Source organism: Lutra lutra, chromosome 4 (genome assembly GCF_902655055.1).
Source record: "Lutra lutra chromosome 4, mLutLut1.2, whole genome shotgun sequence".
Taxonomy (NCBI): domain Eukaryota; kingdom Metazoa; phylum Chordata; class Mammalia; order Carnivora; family Mustelidae; genus Lutra; species Lutra lutra.
In genome coordinates this window covers 144849269-144867922 of record NC_062281.1, presented here as the reverse complement: position 1 = coordinate 144867922, position 18654 = coordinate 144849269, and the positions used below count along the sequence as shown (strand labels likewise).

The following is an 18654-nucleotide window of genomic DNA, read 5'->3' as shown; positions in this document are numbered from 1 at the left end:
ACAAACAGAATTCCCACCCATTGAGATCCTATGTCTGTAGATTCTGCTTGAGACAATACTGCTTCATTCTTCACAGGATGATAATTTTTCTCCTAAAAGTCTAATTGGCTGAATCATTGGTTAGCCAGTTAAGAAAACCTTCAAGTTAAAGAAATGCTTGGCTTTGAAAGTCATTCAAGAGGTACCAATTTTGTCTTCATTAGTATTGAAGGAGCTGTCTCAATATTGAGGTGGCTGACCACCTTGGAATTTTATAGCAAATATGAGATAAGCTTTGGTTTGCCAATTCCCTTTCCTCTTGATTCTTAAATTATATTAAATTTATGTTCAGTTAAAGCTTTCTGTGTTTTTCATTTTTTGGCAGGCATATCATTATTTGATTATTTGAGTTTCCCTAAACTGGTGGTTTATAGAAGACTAATGCTGGGTGGTTATGTAAGACTCATTTAGGGAGATTTGATAGTTTAAAGATAGAGGTCCCAGATTCTGGATTTCTTTAATGTGCTCCCCAGCTGTTTTTGGGAATCGGTGCATTAAATGCCCTTCAAGATATATCTATGGCCAGTAAAAAAAAAAAAAAAAAAAATTATTGGACAGTGATAGTGCTTACTTTACCTTTTGCTGGGCATTGAACACATTTCTAGATATTTTCCTAAGTAATCTTCATCACAGCCCTGCGAGGTCTTCACCCTTATGTTCATTTTATGAACGAGGACTTGAAGTTTAAAGGTGTGAAGTAATTTGCCCAAGGTCGTAAGCTAGTATGATCTGGGATTTGAACATATCTGACTCTCAGTCAACATAGCACCTTTCTGTGCTATGCTGCCTCCCATCTAGGCTATTCAGGATCATGTAGAAGCCAGGTAGGGTACAAAGGAAGCATAAGACCATAATCCTTGCCCTCAAGAAATTAAGTATCTATTCAGAATGCAAGGAAGACCACTTACTCACTGGTGGCCAGGACACATGGACCATAGAATTAAGCGCAAATTATAAAGTAGAAAATTAGAGTAATTCCAGGTATTTTTCTGTCTTTTCAACAACAATAAGAAAAGAATATTACTGAATGAGTAAATTTATTTTGTTTTCCTATTTACTTGCATGGCTGTATTGCTGCCATTTAAACAGAGAAGTATCCTATTTCAGGTTCAAACATTAAAAAGATTTTTTTTTATGTCAGCATTACACTATTTCAAGGAGCTGAAATTTGTGCATCAAACTTTCTGTTTTACATATTCTATTCCTCGTTGGCCTTCCTGGAGCAGAAGTCATTTAACCTGTGCATACTAGCATGTAAAATGGATGGTTATTTTCTCTTTCTAGGACCAAATGTAAATTAGAAAGCTAAAAGGAACTGAAAATTTGGAACCTCTTAGGTTAGACTAACCCTCTATTCCCAGCAGATATTTGATCTTGATGAAGTCCCAATACTTCATTTTTGCCTTTGCTGTGGCTGAGGTCGAAGAGGTTACTGCCTGTATTCTCCTCAAGGATTTTGATGGATTCCTGTCTCACATTGAGGTCTTTCATCCAGTTGAGGCTATTTTTCTGTGTGGTGTAAGGAAATGGTCCAGTTTCATTCTTCTGCATGTGGCTGTCCAATTTTCCCAACACCATTTGTTGACAAGACTGTTTTTTCCCATAGGACATTCTTTTCTGCTTTGTCGAAGATTAGTTGACCATAGAGTTGAGGGTCCATTTCTGGCCTCTCTATTGTCTTCCATTTTTCTATGTGTCTGTTTTCATGCCAGTATCATACTGTCTTGATGATTATAGCTTTACAATAGAGCTTGAAGTCTGGAATTGTGATGCTGCCAATTTTGGTTTTCTTTTTCAACATTTCTCTGGCTATTTGGGGTCTTTTCTGGTTCCATATAAATATTAAGATTATTTGTTCCATTTTGTTGAAAAAAATTAATGGTATTTTGATAGGGATTGCATTAAACATGTAGATTACTTTAGGTGGCATAGATATTTTCACAATATTTGTTCTTCCAATCCATGAGCATGGAACATTTTTCCATTTCTTTGTGTCTTCCCCAATTTCTTTCATGAGTACTTTATAGTTTTCTGAGTACAGATTCGTTGCCTCTTTGGTTAGGTTTATTCCTAAGTATCATATGGTTTTGGGTATAAATTGTAAATGGGATTACTCCTTAATTTCTCTTTCTTCTGTCTTGTTGTTTTTGTATAGAAATGCAACTGATTTCTGTGCCTTGATTGTATATCCTGACAATTTATTGAATTCCTATTCAAGTTCTAGCAGATTTGGAGTGAAGTCTTTGGGGTTTTCCACATAAAGTATCATGTCATCTGCAAAGAGTGAGCGTTTGACTTTTTCTTTGCTGGTTCAGATGCCTTTAATTTCTTTTTGTTGTCTGATTGCTGAGGCTAGGACTTCTAGTACTATATTGAATAGTAGTGGTGATAATGGACATTCCTGCCATGTTCCTGACCTTAGCGGAAAAGCTCTCAGTTTTTCTCCATTGAGAATGATATTCGCTGTGGGCTTTTCGTAGATGGCTTTGATGATGTTGAGGTCTGTACCCTTTATGTGTACACTTTGAAGAGTTTTGATCAAGAATGGATGTTGTCCTTTGTCAAATGCTTTTTCAGCATCTATTGAGAGTATCATGTGGTTCTTGTTCTTTCTTTTATTAATGTATTATATCACATTGACTGATTTGCAGATGTAGATCCAACCTTGGACCCCTGGAGTAAATCCCACTTGGTCTTGGTGAATAATCCTTTTAATATACTGTTGGATCCTATTGGCTAGTATTTTGGTGAGCATTTTTGCATTCATGTTCATCAAGGATATTGGTCTGTAATTCTCTTTGTCGATGGGGTCTTTGTCTGGTTTTGGGATCAAGGTAATTCTGGCCTCATAAAATGAGTTTGGAACTTTTCCTTCCATTTCTATTTTTTGGAACAATTTCAGGAGCATAGGTATTAATCCTTCTTTAAATGTTTGGTAGAATTCTCCTGGGAAGCCGTCTGGCCCTGGGCTCTTGTTTGTTGGGAGATTTTTGATGACTTCTTCAATCTCCCTACTGGTTATGGGTCTGTTCAGGTTTTCTGTTTCTTCCTGGTTCAGTTTTGGTAGTTTATACATGTCTAGGAATGCATCCATTTCTTCCAGATTGTCAAATTTGCTGGTGTATAACTATATAGCTCATCATATGTTCTTATAATTGTTTGTATTTCTTTGGTGTTGGTTGTAATCTCTCCTCTTGCATTCATGATTGTATTTATTTGAGTCCTTTTTTTTTTTTTTCTTTTTGATAAGTCTGGCCAGGGGCTTATTAATCTTTTTAATTCTTTCAAAGAACCAACTCCTAGTTTCGTTGATTTGCTCTACCATTCTTTTGGTGTCTATTTCATTGATTTCTGCTCTGATCTTTATTATTTCTCTTCTCCTGCTGGGTTGAGGCTTTCTTTGCTGTTCTTTCTCCAGCTCCTTTAGGTGTAGGGTTAGGTTGTGTACTTGAGACCTTTCTTGATTCTTGAGAAAGGCTTGTATCACTATATACTTTCCTTTTAGGACTGCCTTTGCTGTGTCCCACAGATTTTGAACAGTTATGTTTTCATTATCATTTGTTTCCATGAATTTTTTCAATTCTTCTTTCATTTCCTGGTTGACCCATTCATTCTTTAGTAGGATGCTCTTTAGCCACCATATATTTGGGTTCTTTCCAACTTTCCTCTTATGATTGAGTTCTAGTTTCAGAGCATTGTGGTCTGAAAAAATGCGGGGAATGATCTCAATCTTTTGGTACCTGATAAAAGTACCTGATTGAGACCTGATTTGTTGAGACCTGATTTGTGACCAAGGACATGATCTCTTCTGGAGAATGTTCCATGTGCACTAGAGAAGAATGTGTATTCTGTTGCTTTAGGATGGAATGTTCTAAATATATCTGTGATGTCCATCAGGTCCAGTGTGTCATTTAAAGCCTTTATTTCCTTGTTGATTTTTTGCTTAGATGATCTGTTCATTTCAGTGAGGGGGGGTGTTAAAGTCCCCTACTATTATTGTATTATGGTCAATGTGTTTCTTTGATTTTGTTATTAATTGGTTTATATATTTGGCACCTCCCATGTTAAGGGCATAGATATTTAAAATTGTTAGATCTTCTTTTTTGACAGACCCTTTAATATGCTATAGTGTCCTTCCTCATCTCTTAATGGTCTTTGGCTTAACATCTAATTTATCTGATATAAGGATTCTCACCCTAGCTTTCTTTTGATGTCCATTAGCATGGTAAATTGTTTTCTACCCCCTCACTTTAAATCTGGAGGTGTCTTTGGGTCTACAATGAGGTTCTTGTAGACAGTATATTAATGGGTCTTGTTTTTTTAATCCATTCTGATACCCATTTACATTCAGGGTAGCTATTGAAAGATATGAATTGAAAGAAAGATATGAATATGAAAGATATGAACTATCATTGTATTGCCTATAAGGTGACTGTTACTTTATATTTTCTCTGTTCCTTTCTGGTCTCTTACTTTAAGGCTTTCTCTTTGCTTAGTGGTCCCTTTCAATATTTCCTGTAGGGCTGGTTTGGTATTTTGGTTCTTTTAGTTTCTGTTTATCCTGGAAACTTTTTATTACTCCTTCTATTTTCAGTGACAGCCTAGTTGGATATAGTATTCTTGGCTGCATGTTTTTCTTGTTTGGTGCTCTGAGTATATCATGCCAGTCCTTTCTGGCCTGCCGGGTCTCTGTGGATAGGTCTGCTGCCAATCTAATATTTCTACCATTGTATTTTGCAGACCTCTTGTCCCTCGCTACTTTCAGGATTGTCTCTTTGTCACTGAGACTTGTAAGTTTTACTATTAGATGATGTGTGTGTACCTATTTTTATTGATTTTGGGGGAGGTTCTCTGTGCCTCCTGGATTTTGATGCTTGTTCCCTTTGCCAAATTAGAGAAATTCTCTGCTATAATTTGCTCCGGTTTACCTTTCTTTTTTCTTTTTCTGGGATCCCAATTATTCTAATATTGTTTTGTTTATGGTATCAGTTATCTCTTGAATTCTCCCCTTGTGGTCCAGTAGTTGTTTTTCTCTCTTTTGTTCAGCTTCTTTATTCTGCATCATTTGGTGTTCTATATCACTAATTCTCTCTTCTACCTCATTTATCCTAGCAGCAAGAGCCTCCATTTTTTTATTGCCCTGCATTAATAGCTTTTTTATTTCAACTTGGTTAGATTTTAATTCTTTTTTCTCTCCAGAAGGGTATGTTATTTCTCCAGAAAGGGATTTTCTAATATCTTCCATGCTTTTTTCAAGCCCAGCTAGCACCTTGATAATTGTCATTCTGAACTCTATTTCTGACATATTACTAATGTCTGTATTGATTAGGTCCCTAGCTGTTGGTACTGCCTCTTGTTCTTTTGTTTTGTGGTGAGTTTTTCTCCCTTGTCATTTTATCCAGATAAGAATAGATGAATGGGAGAACAAAATTCTAAAAGGGTATCAATGATCCCAGAAAAATATACATTAACCAAATCAGAAGAGACCCGAAACCGGGGGGGGGGGGGGGGGGGAAGAAAGGGAGGAAGTATATATATATATATATATATATATATATATATGACATAGAACTTGACATTTGCACGGTAACAATGTCAAATTCCTCATTTTGATGCTGTGCCATGATTATATAAGTTGTAATCATGGAAAGAAACTGGGTGAAGGATACACTGGAATTCTCTGGTCTTTACACACCCTTTTGATTTCTTGAAGAGATGTGCCTTCTCCCTTTCCCAATTCTTAGATTCTAGGCATCCAGCAGTTTCATTGGAGGAATGTTGTTCAGCTCCTTTCCACAGATGGGGATGTTCTCCTAGGCTCTAGTAACGACTTTAAGCCAGAACCTAGATCTCTCTCTGGTCACATTTTTGGTTTTCAAGTGAGCATTGAAACTGATCCTCCAGCCCAGAGGGTCTATATTTATAACGCACCTTCTACATCAGCTTCTACTTACTGTTTTCTTCCTTTTGGACACCTGAGAATTTCTTTCCTTTCAATCTCAGCTATGCATTATTTATTGTTTTGTGATATTTTATTCAGTATTCTTGGTGTTTTTAGCCTGCTTAGGGTAAGGTGGGAGGAATGACTCATGGGGTGGGGAGATTATTTTTATCAGTTTCTATTGTTGCTCTGTCATGCAGTTTATGGTTGTGTTTTTATATTCTCCCAGTGGACTGTGAGTTCTTGAAAATGTTAGGGACCAGGACAAGATTTTTCATCCTAGTTCTTACACATTGGAAGTGCTTATACACATGTGTGTTGAATGAATGAATGAGTGAGGGAGTGAATGGGTGTGCGACTCTCTAGAGTTCCATGGAAGAGAGCCCAAGTATGGTATTTTTAAGTAAGATAGTTCTCAAGATTATTTTTATTGACTTTAAAGGATGTGTGTCATTGTGGTGCTTTGTGTAACATAATTCCTTTAAATACAAGTGCATGTGATCTGTTATATTAATTTAGAAGACTTAAAGAAGCAAATAATGTGTTCAAAGAAAAACAAGGCATTTAAGGATGATTCAAGAAGTATCCCACCCCCCCCTTTGTGTTCCTCACTGTCCTTTTTGGGTTTTAGAATTAAGAAACAGGGCATTGATAGGAAGGAGGTATAATGTCTCAGATACCCATTGTCAAACTGTGTTCTATGGAGCTTAGAATTCACAGGGATCTTCTGGGGCTAAGGGGGGCCTAAGCCTGAGAGAAGTGGCTACACCTTTCAGCCTCCCCCCGCCCCCTGATTGGGGCACAGTTGGAGACACTCTGGTTTTACTGTCAGACTGCCCTGCCCAGATTGATCAGAAATCCTACCCCTCTCCCAACAAGCTGAGTAGATAAGTGCCCTAATATGTCTACCTCTGGTTCTTCAGTCTAAGAATGGAGATAGTCATGGTACCTATGAACTTGTTGACAAGATCTCTGAGACCCTCACACATTAAGAAAACCTGGACTTTTTTTTTTTTTAACAATTCCCTCTCTACAAAAATATGAATAATACCACAAATTTTGGTATATTTAAAATTTTTCTTCAACAAATTAATGGCTTTACCACCTGCATAGTAATTATGCTATTTACAAAGTTATTATAGGTTTTATAAGAAAAAAAATCTGATTTCATAGTTTCGTGTAGGTAGTGTGGTTAGGGATGGAGCAGGGGGTTTAAGGTGGCAGAATTGTCCTCTCTTTTTGGTCTTTGACTGTCCTGATAACTTTGTTGAAAGATTACATCAGAAATCCAAATTTGAGGTCACTGAGGATTATGAGGTCATAGTGGATACTGAGTCTAGTAATTAATTCTCCAGTCCTGACTATTTCACATGGGGTGAGAAAGGCTCTAACTTTGCTCTCTCCTCAGTAAGTTCAGTTCCCAGAGCGGAGGGGCCCCTCTTTCAGGACCCCAGATATAGGGTGATTGTGAACCCAGAGCTGGGACAGTGCCCTGGCTGACTGACCCTTTGTACTGTTAGGGAACGTGCCCTGCTTGGCTGTTACTTTCCCAAACAGGTGCTCTCTGTAAAGGTAACTTACAAGTAAGTTACCTTACAAGTAAGTTATGGCTATGGGCTTCTCCTCCACTCAGGCACTGGTGACAGGAAGGAACCATGGCTGAGAGCCATCACCAAATAATATCTAGAATGACACGGCATAGCAGAGAACTTGAAGCCATCAGAATGCCCACCTCCTTCCCACCCTCCCCTGGGCCCCACTGACCATGAGCAGAGAAGAAAGTGTACCGATTTTGTGTGACTGACCCTAGCTGTTTGAAAATGCCTTGTGTGTGTCTCTGAACTCAGCTTCTAAGGATACATAGCATGTCTTAGGGGCACAGACAGAAGATAATGGAACACAGAGAGAAGGCAGCATGCATTTATTTCTAAGTCATTTCTAAGGCCTGGGTTTATTTAGAACTTCTGTGATTTTCACTAACTCACTTGACCTCTGTGGCCCTCATTTTCTTCATCTGTAAAGTAAGCCTGTACCATAGGAGAGGCTTAATTTTGTTTGTTTGTTTTGTTTAAAGCATCAGAGACTTTTCCACAATATCTGATAGTTAAAACAGAGATATGGAAAGTTGTTCCTGTTGAAGAAGGGTCTAGAGCCCTGTCCTTTTGTCCTCTCTCCCTCTACAGCCTCTGATGTTGCTCTATCAAATTACCCCCCACAAAATCCAGTGGGCATAAAAAATATCTAAGGCATACCCGAGTATAACATTCTGGGACTCGGGCTCTGGTCAAGGACACTGGGCCATTTATTCCCTCATACTTGGCCCTGGTGACCATGGGGCTGGCCACGAGTCTCCTGAGTATGCTGGTCTATGTCTGTGTAAGCTCATGTATCCTTGCTTCAGGATACAGGATGTGGCGTGGCTGGGTGCTTCTTGCAAGAGATTCTACATCCTGTGAACGTGGGGTCTCTACCTGCCAACTGCTGAGATGAACCAGTAATCCTTTCAGAGAGCACAGGCTTTTATCAATGAGGAGGATTCAAGGCTTGGTTTGTTTTTTTTTTTTTCCCTTTCCTCCAAATAACACTCCCACTGTTCAGGCTTAAATACCAAAACCTTATGGTTTGCAGAATCAGTGCCAAGAAGTCAATCATCAGTGAAACTGCAAAGATAATAGCTCCTATTGATCAAATCGGGAGAAGAATGGTTTGCCCTCCTGCAGAGGTCAGGGAAGATAAGAGCTCGAGTTTTCTAAAATACGCTTGATTTGCCTAAATTGGGTAAAAATGCATAAAAGCACTTATGTTCTTAAGAGAACTGGTGATCAATTTGGGGAAAACCTCACAAAAATGAAAAGATTGGCTTAGATTAGTAGAGCATGAGAAATACAGAGTCTTTCCTAAAAGCGTGGAGAATGTGTTATTTCAAACCTAGATAGTGACATAGCCGCTAACCGGAGGATGTCTGCTTAACGGGTGGCTATTATCTGCTTTACTAGACCGAGAGTAAGGCACAGAAGATCTTGGGGGTCCACTCTGTGCTGGACAGTGTGCAGGTCCACTTTGGACCATAATCTAATGTAATCCTTACCACAATCCTGTGAGGTGGCTTTTATTGTCCCCATTTTATAGATGAGAAATATTTTATAGAGGCCAAAAGTTTTTAAGTAACTTGCTCATGATCATGAAATTAGTATTTTAATCTAGGTGTGTGCCTCCATTAAATAGTCTACTATCTCCTAATTGGCCCATATTAGTTTGTTCTTACCACAATAATTTTACACAAAGAGATGTTGCTAGCGGGTATTAAATGTACTTGGAAATATCTTATCCTTTTGCCATGATGAGGATGTAGGAAAGAAGCTGAATCCATTAGTGGAGATCCTACGTGGACAAAGCTGGTGGTTGTGCCTCTCTCTAAAGCTGTTACTGACTGAACTCCATGGAGTGCACGTTGACAAGTACTGAATTTTTCTCACATAAAGGTCAGCCTTCCTTTTGGGGGAGGGGAAGCCTAGTAACATCATTTTTTGTGAGGGGGTATTACTATTACTACACTTTGCACAGAAAATAATCGGCCTTTCTTTCAAAAAATGTGGCCTTGGAAGATAATATTTTTTAGGGAGGTTATTCATATTTTAAAATATTTTATCTGTTTTTATGATCATTTTATCTGAAAAGCTGAACATGTGGTTATCTAAAGGAATAAATCTTGAGACCGAGAACAAAATTCCTCAGAATCATCACAATCACTTAATAAGCTTGTGAATTGAAATTATCGTTGCCTTAGTCCAAGAGCAGAGTAGTCATTAGTGTCCAGAGACACATGGGGAACAATTTTGCCATTAGCAGTGCCAGGAATCTATTCATTTGTCATCGGTCCCAAATTATATTCAATCAGCAATTCAAACTCAGGTTAGAAAAACCAAGTGACATCGGGCTAACTTTCTATAAAATTAATACTGTAAAATGAAACCTGTATTTCTGGCAGTGTAACTGAGCAGCAGTAAGATGAAGCTATGAAAATGTTGAATGTAAATACTGTCAAGGTCAATCTTAATCCCACCACTTCCCCACCTTCTGCTTCCTTGCCTGAAATGCTGCCTTGGCTGCCATGCTTCTATTGCCCAGCTCCCTGAAGTCTGGGTACTGGAGTGCTTGATGAGCTCTTTTATATAGTGAACCGCAGTCGTCCATAATACAGCAAACAAAGGGCCATTATTCAAAGAGCCAAAGTGGGTGGTGGCAGGATTGGGGTGAGGGTAGAGCTGTGGTTGGGGTCATTCATGGAGGGCCCCCAATGTAGGCAGTTAGATCTTTCTCGTGGAATCACCTGCACGAATTATTCATTCGTAGGACAAATGGTTCATCGCGAACAGGAGCACTGTGGTTTTGGGTGAAGCATTTTTCCTATTTAGGATACTTTTTTCTTTTTTCTTTCATATTTTGGAATCTTATGTGCTCTCAGGTTCCTGCCATACTGCCCATCTGGCTTCAGGTCCCCTTAAAAGAAGCTCTGCTGTTTTTAACTCAGCACATAGGAAGGGACTGGGACCATTTGGGTTGGGGTTCTTCTACTTTCTTTCCCAGGTGCCGCTTAGACAGGGAAAGAGGCAAACCCTAGGAAACCCTCTGCACAAACCAAACAAACCCTTTGTCTCTGTTGTGTGTGACAGGTTGATCAGAGACGCAGTAGACAAACAAAGTGGGCTGTTGCAAGGTCTCAGTGGGTAAACATCCTGTTCTTGGCAAAGTTCACTGACTATGGTGTGTGGCGTCTATGGCCAAGTGGCAGCCAAGCCCCATCAGTAAATAAGGAAATGGTAGAAAATATGCATATTTAGGTAAAAAGGTGAAGCCAGAGAGAGAGGCAAGCTGGGTGAGGAGTAGAGGGAGAGGGAGAGGGATAACAGACTCCCCGCTGAGCGAGGAGCCCAACATGGGGCTGGATCCCAGGACCTGGAGATCATGACATGAACTAAAGTCAGACACTTAACTGACTGAGCCGTCCCGGTACCCCTGGGTGCCATGTATCCAATGTCATAGGCTCTGAGTTCTCTGAGATATTGCTCAGTACTAAAGTTCTGTAATACAGCATGTGTGTGTGTGTGTGTGTGTGTGTATGTGTAGCCTAAGAGAAGGTTAGTGAAACCTTACTAAAATGTGCTAGTAGGACACTGTTGTCACTTAAAATTTCAAAAACAATAAAAACATAATTTGTATATTACAGTCTATTATTAAAGAATTTTTATATCTCCATAGTATATTGTACCCTGTAGATTGTTGATCTTCATGTTTGCTTTAATTAATGGTGGTTTTGAAAATTGCCTTTTAAGTTGAGTTGCCTTGGTTGACTCTCGTATTCGAAAACTTAGGTTTCGTTTGTCTTGACTATAAGCTTCCACATAGAGACATAGATTTCTCTACTAATAGAAATCCCATCAATTTACAAATACAACAAAATCAGCAATGTAGCTCTCATTTTCCATGGAAAGACTATGTATAGTCTAGGAGTGGTCTTCTAACGAGAAAAAGAAAAGTTGATGTTTGACAATGTTTGGTCATTTCTTCAGGCTTGATTTTTTTTGTTCATGAAATATTTGTATTTTAATTTTCAAGCCCATGTTTCAAAGAAAACAGGCTTGCACGTTGGTCTACCAATTCTTCTCCTGGATAGCCTCCGTAAATCAGGAGTCTTCCCCGGGCATTCCTGCTTAATAAACTCTGGGATTGCACTGGTCTCTCTCCCAGGGCAGGGCGTTTGGAAGTCTCCCATAATGCTTCTAACAGCCCATAAGTTACTTATATATTTACACTCACCCTGTCTTTCTCCCCTCCCTTCTTTTTCTTTCCAGAAACAGAGTTGTCAGTCACTGCTGAGTTAGTGCCTACCTCATCGTGGAACATTTCAAGTGAACTCGACAAAGGTACACAATGGGGATGCATAGGATGGGGGTAGGGAAGAGGGGGAGGCGTGAAACTCCATTTTTAATCCTGGCATGGCCTTCTTTGAAATCAACTGCTTCTTAGATCCTTAGAAAGTGGCGGGGGCCAAAATAAATCCCTTGCTTACTTTGTGATTATTTAACATTTAATTACTTGGAATTCTATTATTTCTGGGGAGGGTTTTTTCCCCCCTTTCCTTTCCCTTCTTCCTCTAAAACGTTCCATATGGTAAAAACGCTTCAAGATGTGAAATAGGGTTGTTTCTGACCTTCCTGACATTGCATCTAGTGGATCTTATTTAGGGGATTTGATTCTGCCTGGGCCAGGATTGATCAGAGCTGTTTGCTGGGTGACCTTTTCCAGCGAGTATTTGATGTGCTTGCAGAGTTCAGGGCAGAGTGTTTGGAATGTTTGTAATTGCCTGTGCTTACAGATGGCGGCTTCCTGCGCGCACGTGGGGAACAGGTTCCTGCTGTGAAGTTGTTGTAGTATTAATTAAGCTCCGCCATATGCTAAGCACTGGCTACTCCATAGAGATCCCGTGTCCTGGAATGGTAAATCGGGGACACAGCCAAAGCCCCTGCAGGCTGGCTCATCCCACCCTCCCAGGCTTGTTTCCCTTTCCTCCCCTTTATGTCTCTTTATGCATCTCCAGTGACATTTCTATTTCTTATTTACCCTGTGCTTTTCTTTCCCTAGCTTTTGCCTAAGCTGTTCTTTCCAATTGAATCACCCCTTTTTTCTTTGCCACTAACCATTCTCTCCCTTCTGCATGCCACAAATTACTTATTCTTCAAGACCAAGAACAAATTCTCTATTAGCCACAGTCTTATCTAATCCCTCAGCAGGAAGTGACCATTCCCTCTTTGGAACTTCCATAGCCCTTTCCTCTGCTTCTCTTCGCATTTTCTATGTTACATCACGGTGATTTATATACCTGTCTATCTCATTCTGAAGCTTGAAAGTTCCTTTTAAGTAGGATTTCTGTTTTGTCCTTGGTCTTTGTCTTTGTCTCCATCACCAAGTCTAGGACAGACTCTTGTTCATAGGAAATCCTCAATCAGTATGTGTGGAATAATGAATCACAACTTATCTCAGGACATATACATGGAAGGGCACATCTGTATCTGTATGTGCAAATACATTCAACAAACTTACTGAGTTTCTGCTTTAGTTCAGGTATGATTCTAGGTTCTGGGATTATAGTGACAAAAGCTCAAAAGTCATTGTCCCATGTGTCAGACAACTTTGATAATCAGCTCTTTTTGTCAGCCTATGTGTTCCCTGGGAGTTGTATTTTCTCCCTGAAGCGAGAGAAGCTTATAGAACAGTAATAGGCAAGGTTATGTTGGTGGTTATACTTTGTTAGGCATTTTAGGGTGGTGGGATGATGTGAGATATCTTTTCACCTTAAATGAGAGGGCATTTAGAATAATTTTCTCTTGTCAATTTTATTTTGGACATTCTTTTTGTAATTTAGGATGAAAACAGGGACTGTATATTATTCTCTCCATGTCCAGCACCAGGCACCATGCCTAGGAGGCAGTGGATTTTCAACAAATATTTATTAAATTTTTTTTTTTAATGTGAAAGAAGACGTAAAGCCCGCTAAATGTCTGCTCAGTGCCCATTCTGTGACAAGCACTTTGCTAGGTGCTTTCAAGAATGCGAACATAATTGGCAAGCTCCTTATGGCACCAGCAGTAAAAATGATATCATTGTACACTACATGTTTTGATCAGGTTCCGGTTATGGCTATAAAAGGACATCAGTTACATGCAGTCACGGGGTGAGGCTGCTAGGCTTTGAATTTCTACCAGACCAGCACGGTAATTAGCAGTGGGTGCCCTTCAAGAAAAAAGTAGTGTCGATAGCTATGAACCTGCTTGCTAAAAAGCTGGTCTAAGACAGGCCCCCAGCTTTTTGTTTGTTCAATTTGGCCTTCCAGAGAGTATGGATGGCTTTCCAGAGATTCTTGGTGTTATATTTCTCTAGAAGAAAATTAGTATATGGCCTTTCATTCCCATTAGAATGAGAAAGAAAGCTGATTAATTCTTTCATTCATCGATCAGATCTTTTTTGCTTCCTACTCTGGTCTGGGCACTGTCTGAAAAATTAGTATTGAAAGATGAATTAGACAAAGGTCTCCATCCTCCCTGAACACAGGTGGGAAAGACTGATATCTAAATGTGGGCAGTCAAGGGACATTCTCCCCTAATTACACAGAGATGCTAGTGGAAGGATACAATGAAAAAAATTCACTGACAGGCTGGTACCCAATAAGGAGAAATCTCCAGGTGCCAGAAGAGAAAGCTCCATGGTAGGTAGAGCGATGATCAGCAAGAAGGAATTAAATAAAAAGTTTTATAAATATATGGGAATGTGTATGGTTCTCTGGGGCTACAGTTTCAATATCCCATGGAGATGAGAACTGAGGCCATAAGAAACAAATTCATTGCTTAGGCTGTCAGTGAGGGATGACTGAACCGAGCAGGAAAGGCCAGTTCTACTGAGGGTGTGGTGTGGAAGTCTATGAACCACCCTGGGTTGTTGGGGTCACCCATGGGAGATACAAACCCCAATCTGTGTTACATGGGGCTTGGGGGTTGGAGTTCTTCTCATGTCATACACAAGCTACAGACTGAGAAGCGAATGTAAAAACTTGGTCTGGAATTGATTAAACTCTGAGACCTTGACTGGGGACAACCTAAAACCAGCTCACAAAATGTCTCGACATCCCAGTGCCTATGGCGCTCCCACCAAAAATGAAATTTTTAAAAAATCATAACCACTAAATAACAACAGCAGATTCCTACTGAGGTTAAGTGCACTTTTAGAAAGTATAGTACGTGCAAGAGAGGAATAAAAGAAACCCAGTTAGCAAGAGTCAGTAGACCAAACACAGAGGAGCTCAGGCCTTTGAAACTAAAGACAATAGACTGATTTGAGAAAGAATATATGTTTAAAATGTTTCATGGGAAGAATAAATAAATAAAATGTCTCATGGTGAAGAGGAAATGGAAACCTTGGGTCAAGTACAGGACTATATGATTAAAAAAGAAGATTTTAAAAGAACTAAGTAGAAATTCTAGAACTGAAAAATAGAGCTATTGAAATTAAAAGCTCATCAAATGGGTCAAACAGTAGATGCATTCAGCTGAAGAGAGAAATGATGAAATGAAGGTAGGTTTGAGATAACATGGTGGTTAAGAGAATGAACTCTGGGGTCCAGGTGACTAAGTTTGAATCCTGTATCTACTGCCTACATTCTGTGTGACTTTGGGCAAGCCACTCAACCGATCTGTGCTTTGGTCTCCTCTCTTGTAAGATGAGATAACAAAAGTAATTACCTCATCTGGTTGTTGGGAAAATTGACCTGGCTCGCAAATCTGATAAACTAATTGGAGAATAAGAAGTAACAGCTGTTTTTGGTTAATATGATTATTACTTTGGGGTTTATTGTAAAAAAAAAAAGTCATAGGTACTTTGGCAGGCATATAGGGAAAGCATATTTTCGAGATTTTAGATCCTGTTCAATCAGCCCGTGTCCACAGCTTTTCCATCCTGGCCCTCCACACCTGTGTGTTCACCCACACCAGCACCACACTCAACTTGATAAGCAAGGTTCTCCATGGTCTTACCCGCACGCTGACTCCTCTCACCTCATCCCTTCCCCCGTACTTTATAGTCCATATGTTTCAACAACCTGCCTCTAATTCCCTAAATGTATCACTCTGTTTCTAGTCTCTGCACTTTTGTTCATGTAGTTCCTTCTGACTGGATTGCCTTTAACCTCATTCTCCTCCTGGCTAATTCCTTCTTTACTTAAGACCGCCTCAAGCATTCCCTTAGTGCTCCTAATGGGTACAGAGCTGAATACGACAGGCAGCGTTCCTGCTTTGCTGGACCTTGCATTCTGGAGAGAGACAATGAATGAGTCCTTTTATCAGTCCCATTGACCATGCCATTAACAGTGCCCCTAGACACTTCATATGTGGGGTACACATCACCCCATATCTATCCTGATTAGGATCCTTACCATGCTGTATTGAAATTATCTGTTTCGTGCCTGCCTGTTTTAAAGCCAGGGACTCTGTCATCTATAAGCGTGACCTTATTGCCCAACAGTGTCTGGCATGTACTAGGAAACATGGCGCTACATTGTTTGGGTTCCTATGCTGGTTGTCAGCTGCTGAAAGTGAATACCCTACTATGTGCGAGGCACTGGCTAAGCACGTTGCATGCATCGTTCAAATTCATAGCACCTTGTATGGGAGAACAGACGGGCTACCGAGGCTCATCAGGCTTGAAGGAGTTGACGGAAGGGCACCAGTAGGGAGTGGCAGTGCCAGGATCCCACCAAGGCCTCCAGGCCAAGTGTAGGGATCCACGTCTAACATGGCAGCTGATTACATGTGTCTTCCTAGACCAACCTCCTAGGGGCGACGTTCCGTCATAAGCAGGAGCAGTAGAATAAGCCCCGCCATAGGTGTTCTGTGATGCCTTTCTCTTCACCCAGCTGCTCTGGTCCAACCATCAACCTCACCCTGGTTCCCCAGCCCCACTCAGGTCCTGTTTTTTCTGTTAAATGAGTCCAGTCAGTGGCATTAAACAGTTACCTGTTTATCCTTTCCAACAGGAAATGAAATTGAAAAGAGACAAGGCCACCCGGGAAGGGCTGGGAAGAGCCGTTGAAAGCTACTATTGATGGGGCATGGGGGTAATTTCTGAAACAAATGCTTCAGAACCAAGTACCTTCTAAAATAAATGGATCTACAGGGGCCCAACCTCAGCTTCCCCATTGGGGTTTGGGGATGGGGTGTGATGAGAGCCTCTTTCCCCTTCTTCCATTTTCAGTCACATGAGGTCTCAGAGGTTCTCTGTAGAAAGCCAAATGTTTCTTTTGGAGAAAGGACTGGAAATTGCACCCGTAGGTAGCAGAAAGGGAGGGAGCCTCCTACTTAAAAAAATACTGAGGTTTGCTTCCAACTTCAAATAATTCTCTGTGCTGACAGACTAGATTTGGGGGTATTTTTGTCCTGCCTTGCTTTTTTAAAGGGAGACCTGGTTTTCTCTACTTGCTTAGAGCTTTACACATAGTAGGGAAGTGTATGGTGTGGTTCTTATGAGCATGAGCTCTGGAGTTACTATGACTCTGACCTTCCTTTTATTCACCTCTGGCGTGGGAGCATTTGAATCTATCACCTAAGACTTTTCCTGGCCAACAAACACATCTATGGGCCACACTTGAGTGTTGTGGCAAGGACATTTGGTTGCATGGTCATAACAGATAGTTACATGCTGGCCTCAGTCCCTTAGCCCACCTTTTCCCTGAAAGCTTGACTGTTAAGAACTGTGACAGAGTCTCTGGTTCAGGAATGATTGCTTTCTCTTGTCCCCTTTTCTCTGTCACTGAATTTGTCCTTGGCACTTAAGGAGTCTATTTAAATGATATTGACTGTCCTGTAGCTTGGAGCTTAGTTCACACTTGGCCCACATGGGGTAGCTGGATCCTTTTCTTGTGCTCCTGGTTGTATGGATTTGGAGCAGTGGCAGTAGGGGAAGGAGCTACATAAGGAAGGACTGAAGAGCAGTCTTCCTGGGGCTGGGGTCATTGAGAGCTTATCCATTCAGTGTCCCATGTAGCTGGTTGGAGGAATTCCTGGTGGAATTCCTGGGGTAGCCCTGTGATGTTTAAGACTGCCCCAACTCAGTAGGTGTTGACCTTCCTCTGCCCTTCGAGGTCCTTCTAGCTGGTCTTAGAATCAAATTTACATGAGACAGAATAACAGGAGAAAATCAAATTTCGTAGGCATATTTATGGGGAATCCACACCAACATGAGATTCCAAAAACAATGAAGCATTATGAAGCTTATCTAAGGAGAGAGGTAGGGCCTGAGAATACAAAGGGGAGGAAGGCTCTTGTGTAAGACCTAGAAAGGAGACAAGGTTGCCCTATTATGCAGATAAGCTTCTTAGGTAAACGGAGTTTCTGTTTGTAGCTCTCTTCCAGTTGCAGGCTCTCCTTTCCAATGTTGAGTTTAGGCAGTTGAGAAGCAGGGAAAGAGCTTTTCCTGTTTCTGCTGGGTTTTGATCACCTTTAACTCAAAATAACACTCATGCTAAAGTGGCCCATCCTGGGGCAGCTTGCCCTTGGCCTCTACAGCCTCAAGCAACATCTTCCTCATACAGGTAGTAGCATTTTCTTCCAAGGACAGATGCCATCTTGCCACTGTCAACAATAGAAGCTCTTAGAGCCTCAGTAGCCTCATGGAAAATGGGAGAAGTGACATCAACTCCACAGGGTCTCTGTAAGAGTTAAATAAAGTATGAAGCCCCAGTCCAGTGTCCAGTACAGTTGGGTACTTGTTTCTGGTAGTTCTTATGGTTCCCATTCTTCCTTCTTATTCTCAAGGGGAGGGAAGTATGATTTGAGAAAGAGCACTTGACAAGGAATGTAGATTCTAGTCCTAACTCAACTCCACCACCAGGTCCATGATTTGTCAGTTAGGTTCTGGGCCTCAGTGTTCTCATCTGTAAAGAGGGAGGTATCAGTCCTTGTTCTGGCTGCCTTCTTCATTATGAGGGTCCAGTGTTGAATGGTCTAGTGCAGTAGCCACTAGCCTCCTGTGGCTATGGAACACTTGGCCAGTCGAAAATAAGATGTAGTGTAACTGTAAAACACTTCTGGATTTCAAAGGCCTGATATAATAAAAGAACTTAAAGTAGC

General features: G+C 40.5%; 1 protein-coding gene across 3 annotated transcripts in view; it reads left to right on the top strand.

Moving 5' to 3' along the window:
• The window catches only part of ROR1 (receptor tyrosine kinase like orphan receptor 1), a 409877-nt gene that overhangs the window by 217638 nt on the left and 173585 nt on the right, over positions 1-18654 (top strand). Inside the window, exons 1-3 of one of the 3 annotated variants that reach the window (XM_047727875.1) lie at positions 7899-7996; positions 9326-9462; positions 11833-11904. In XM_047727875.1, the coding sequence (XP_047583831.1) occupies positions 9420-9462; positions 11833-11904 (115 nt within the window). In that variant the 5' untranslated portion in view covers positions 7899-7996; positions 9326-9419. Of the gene's footprint in view, positions 1-7898; positions 7997-8655; positions 8703-9325; positions 9463-11832; positions 11905-18654 lie in introns of those variants that run through there. The other 2 variants (XM_047727876.1, XM_047727874.1) reach the window with 2 other exon arrangements.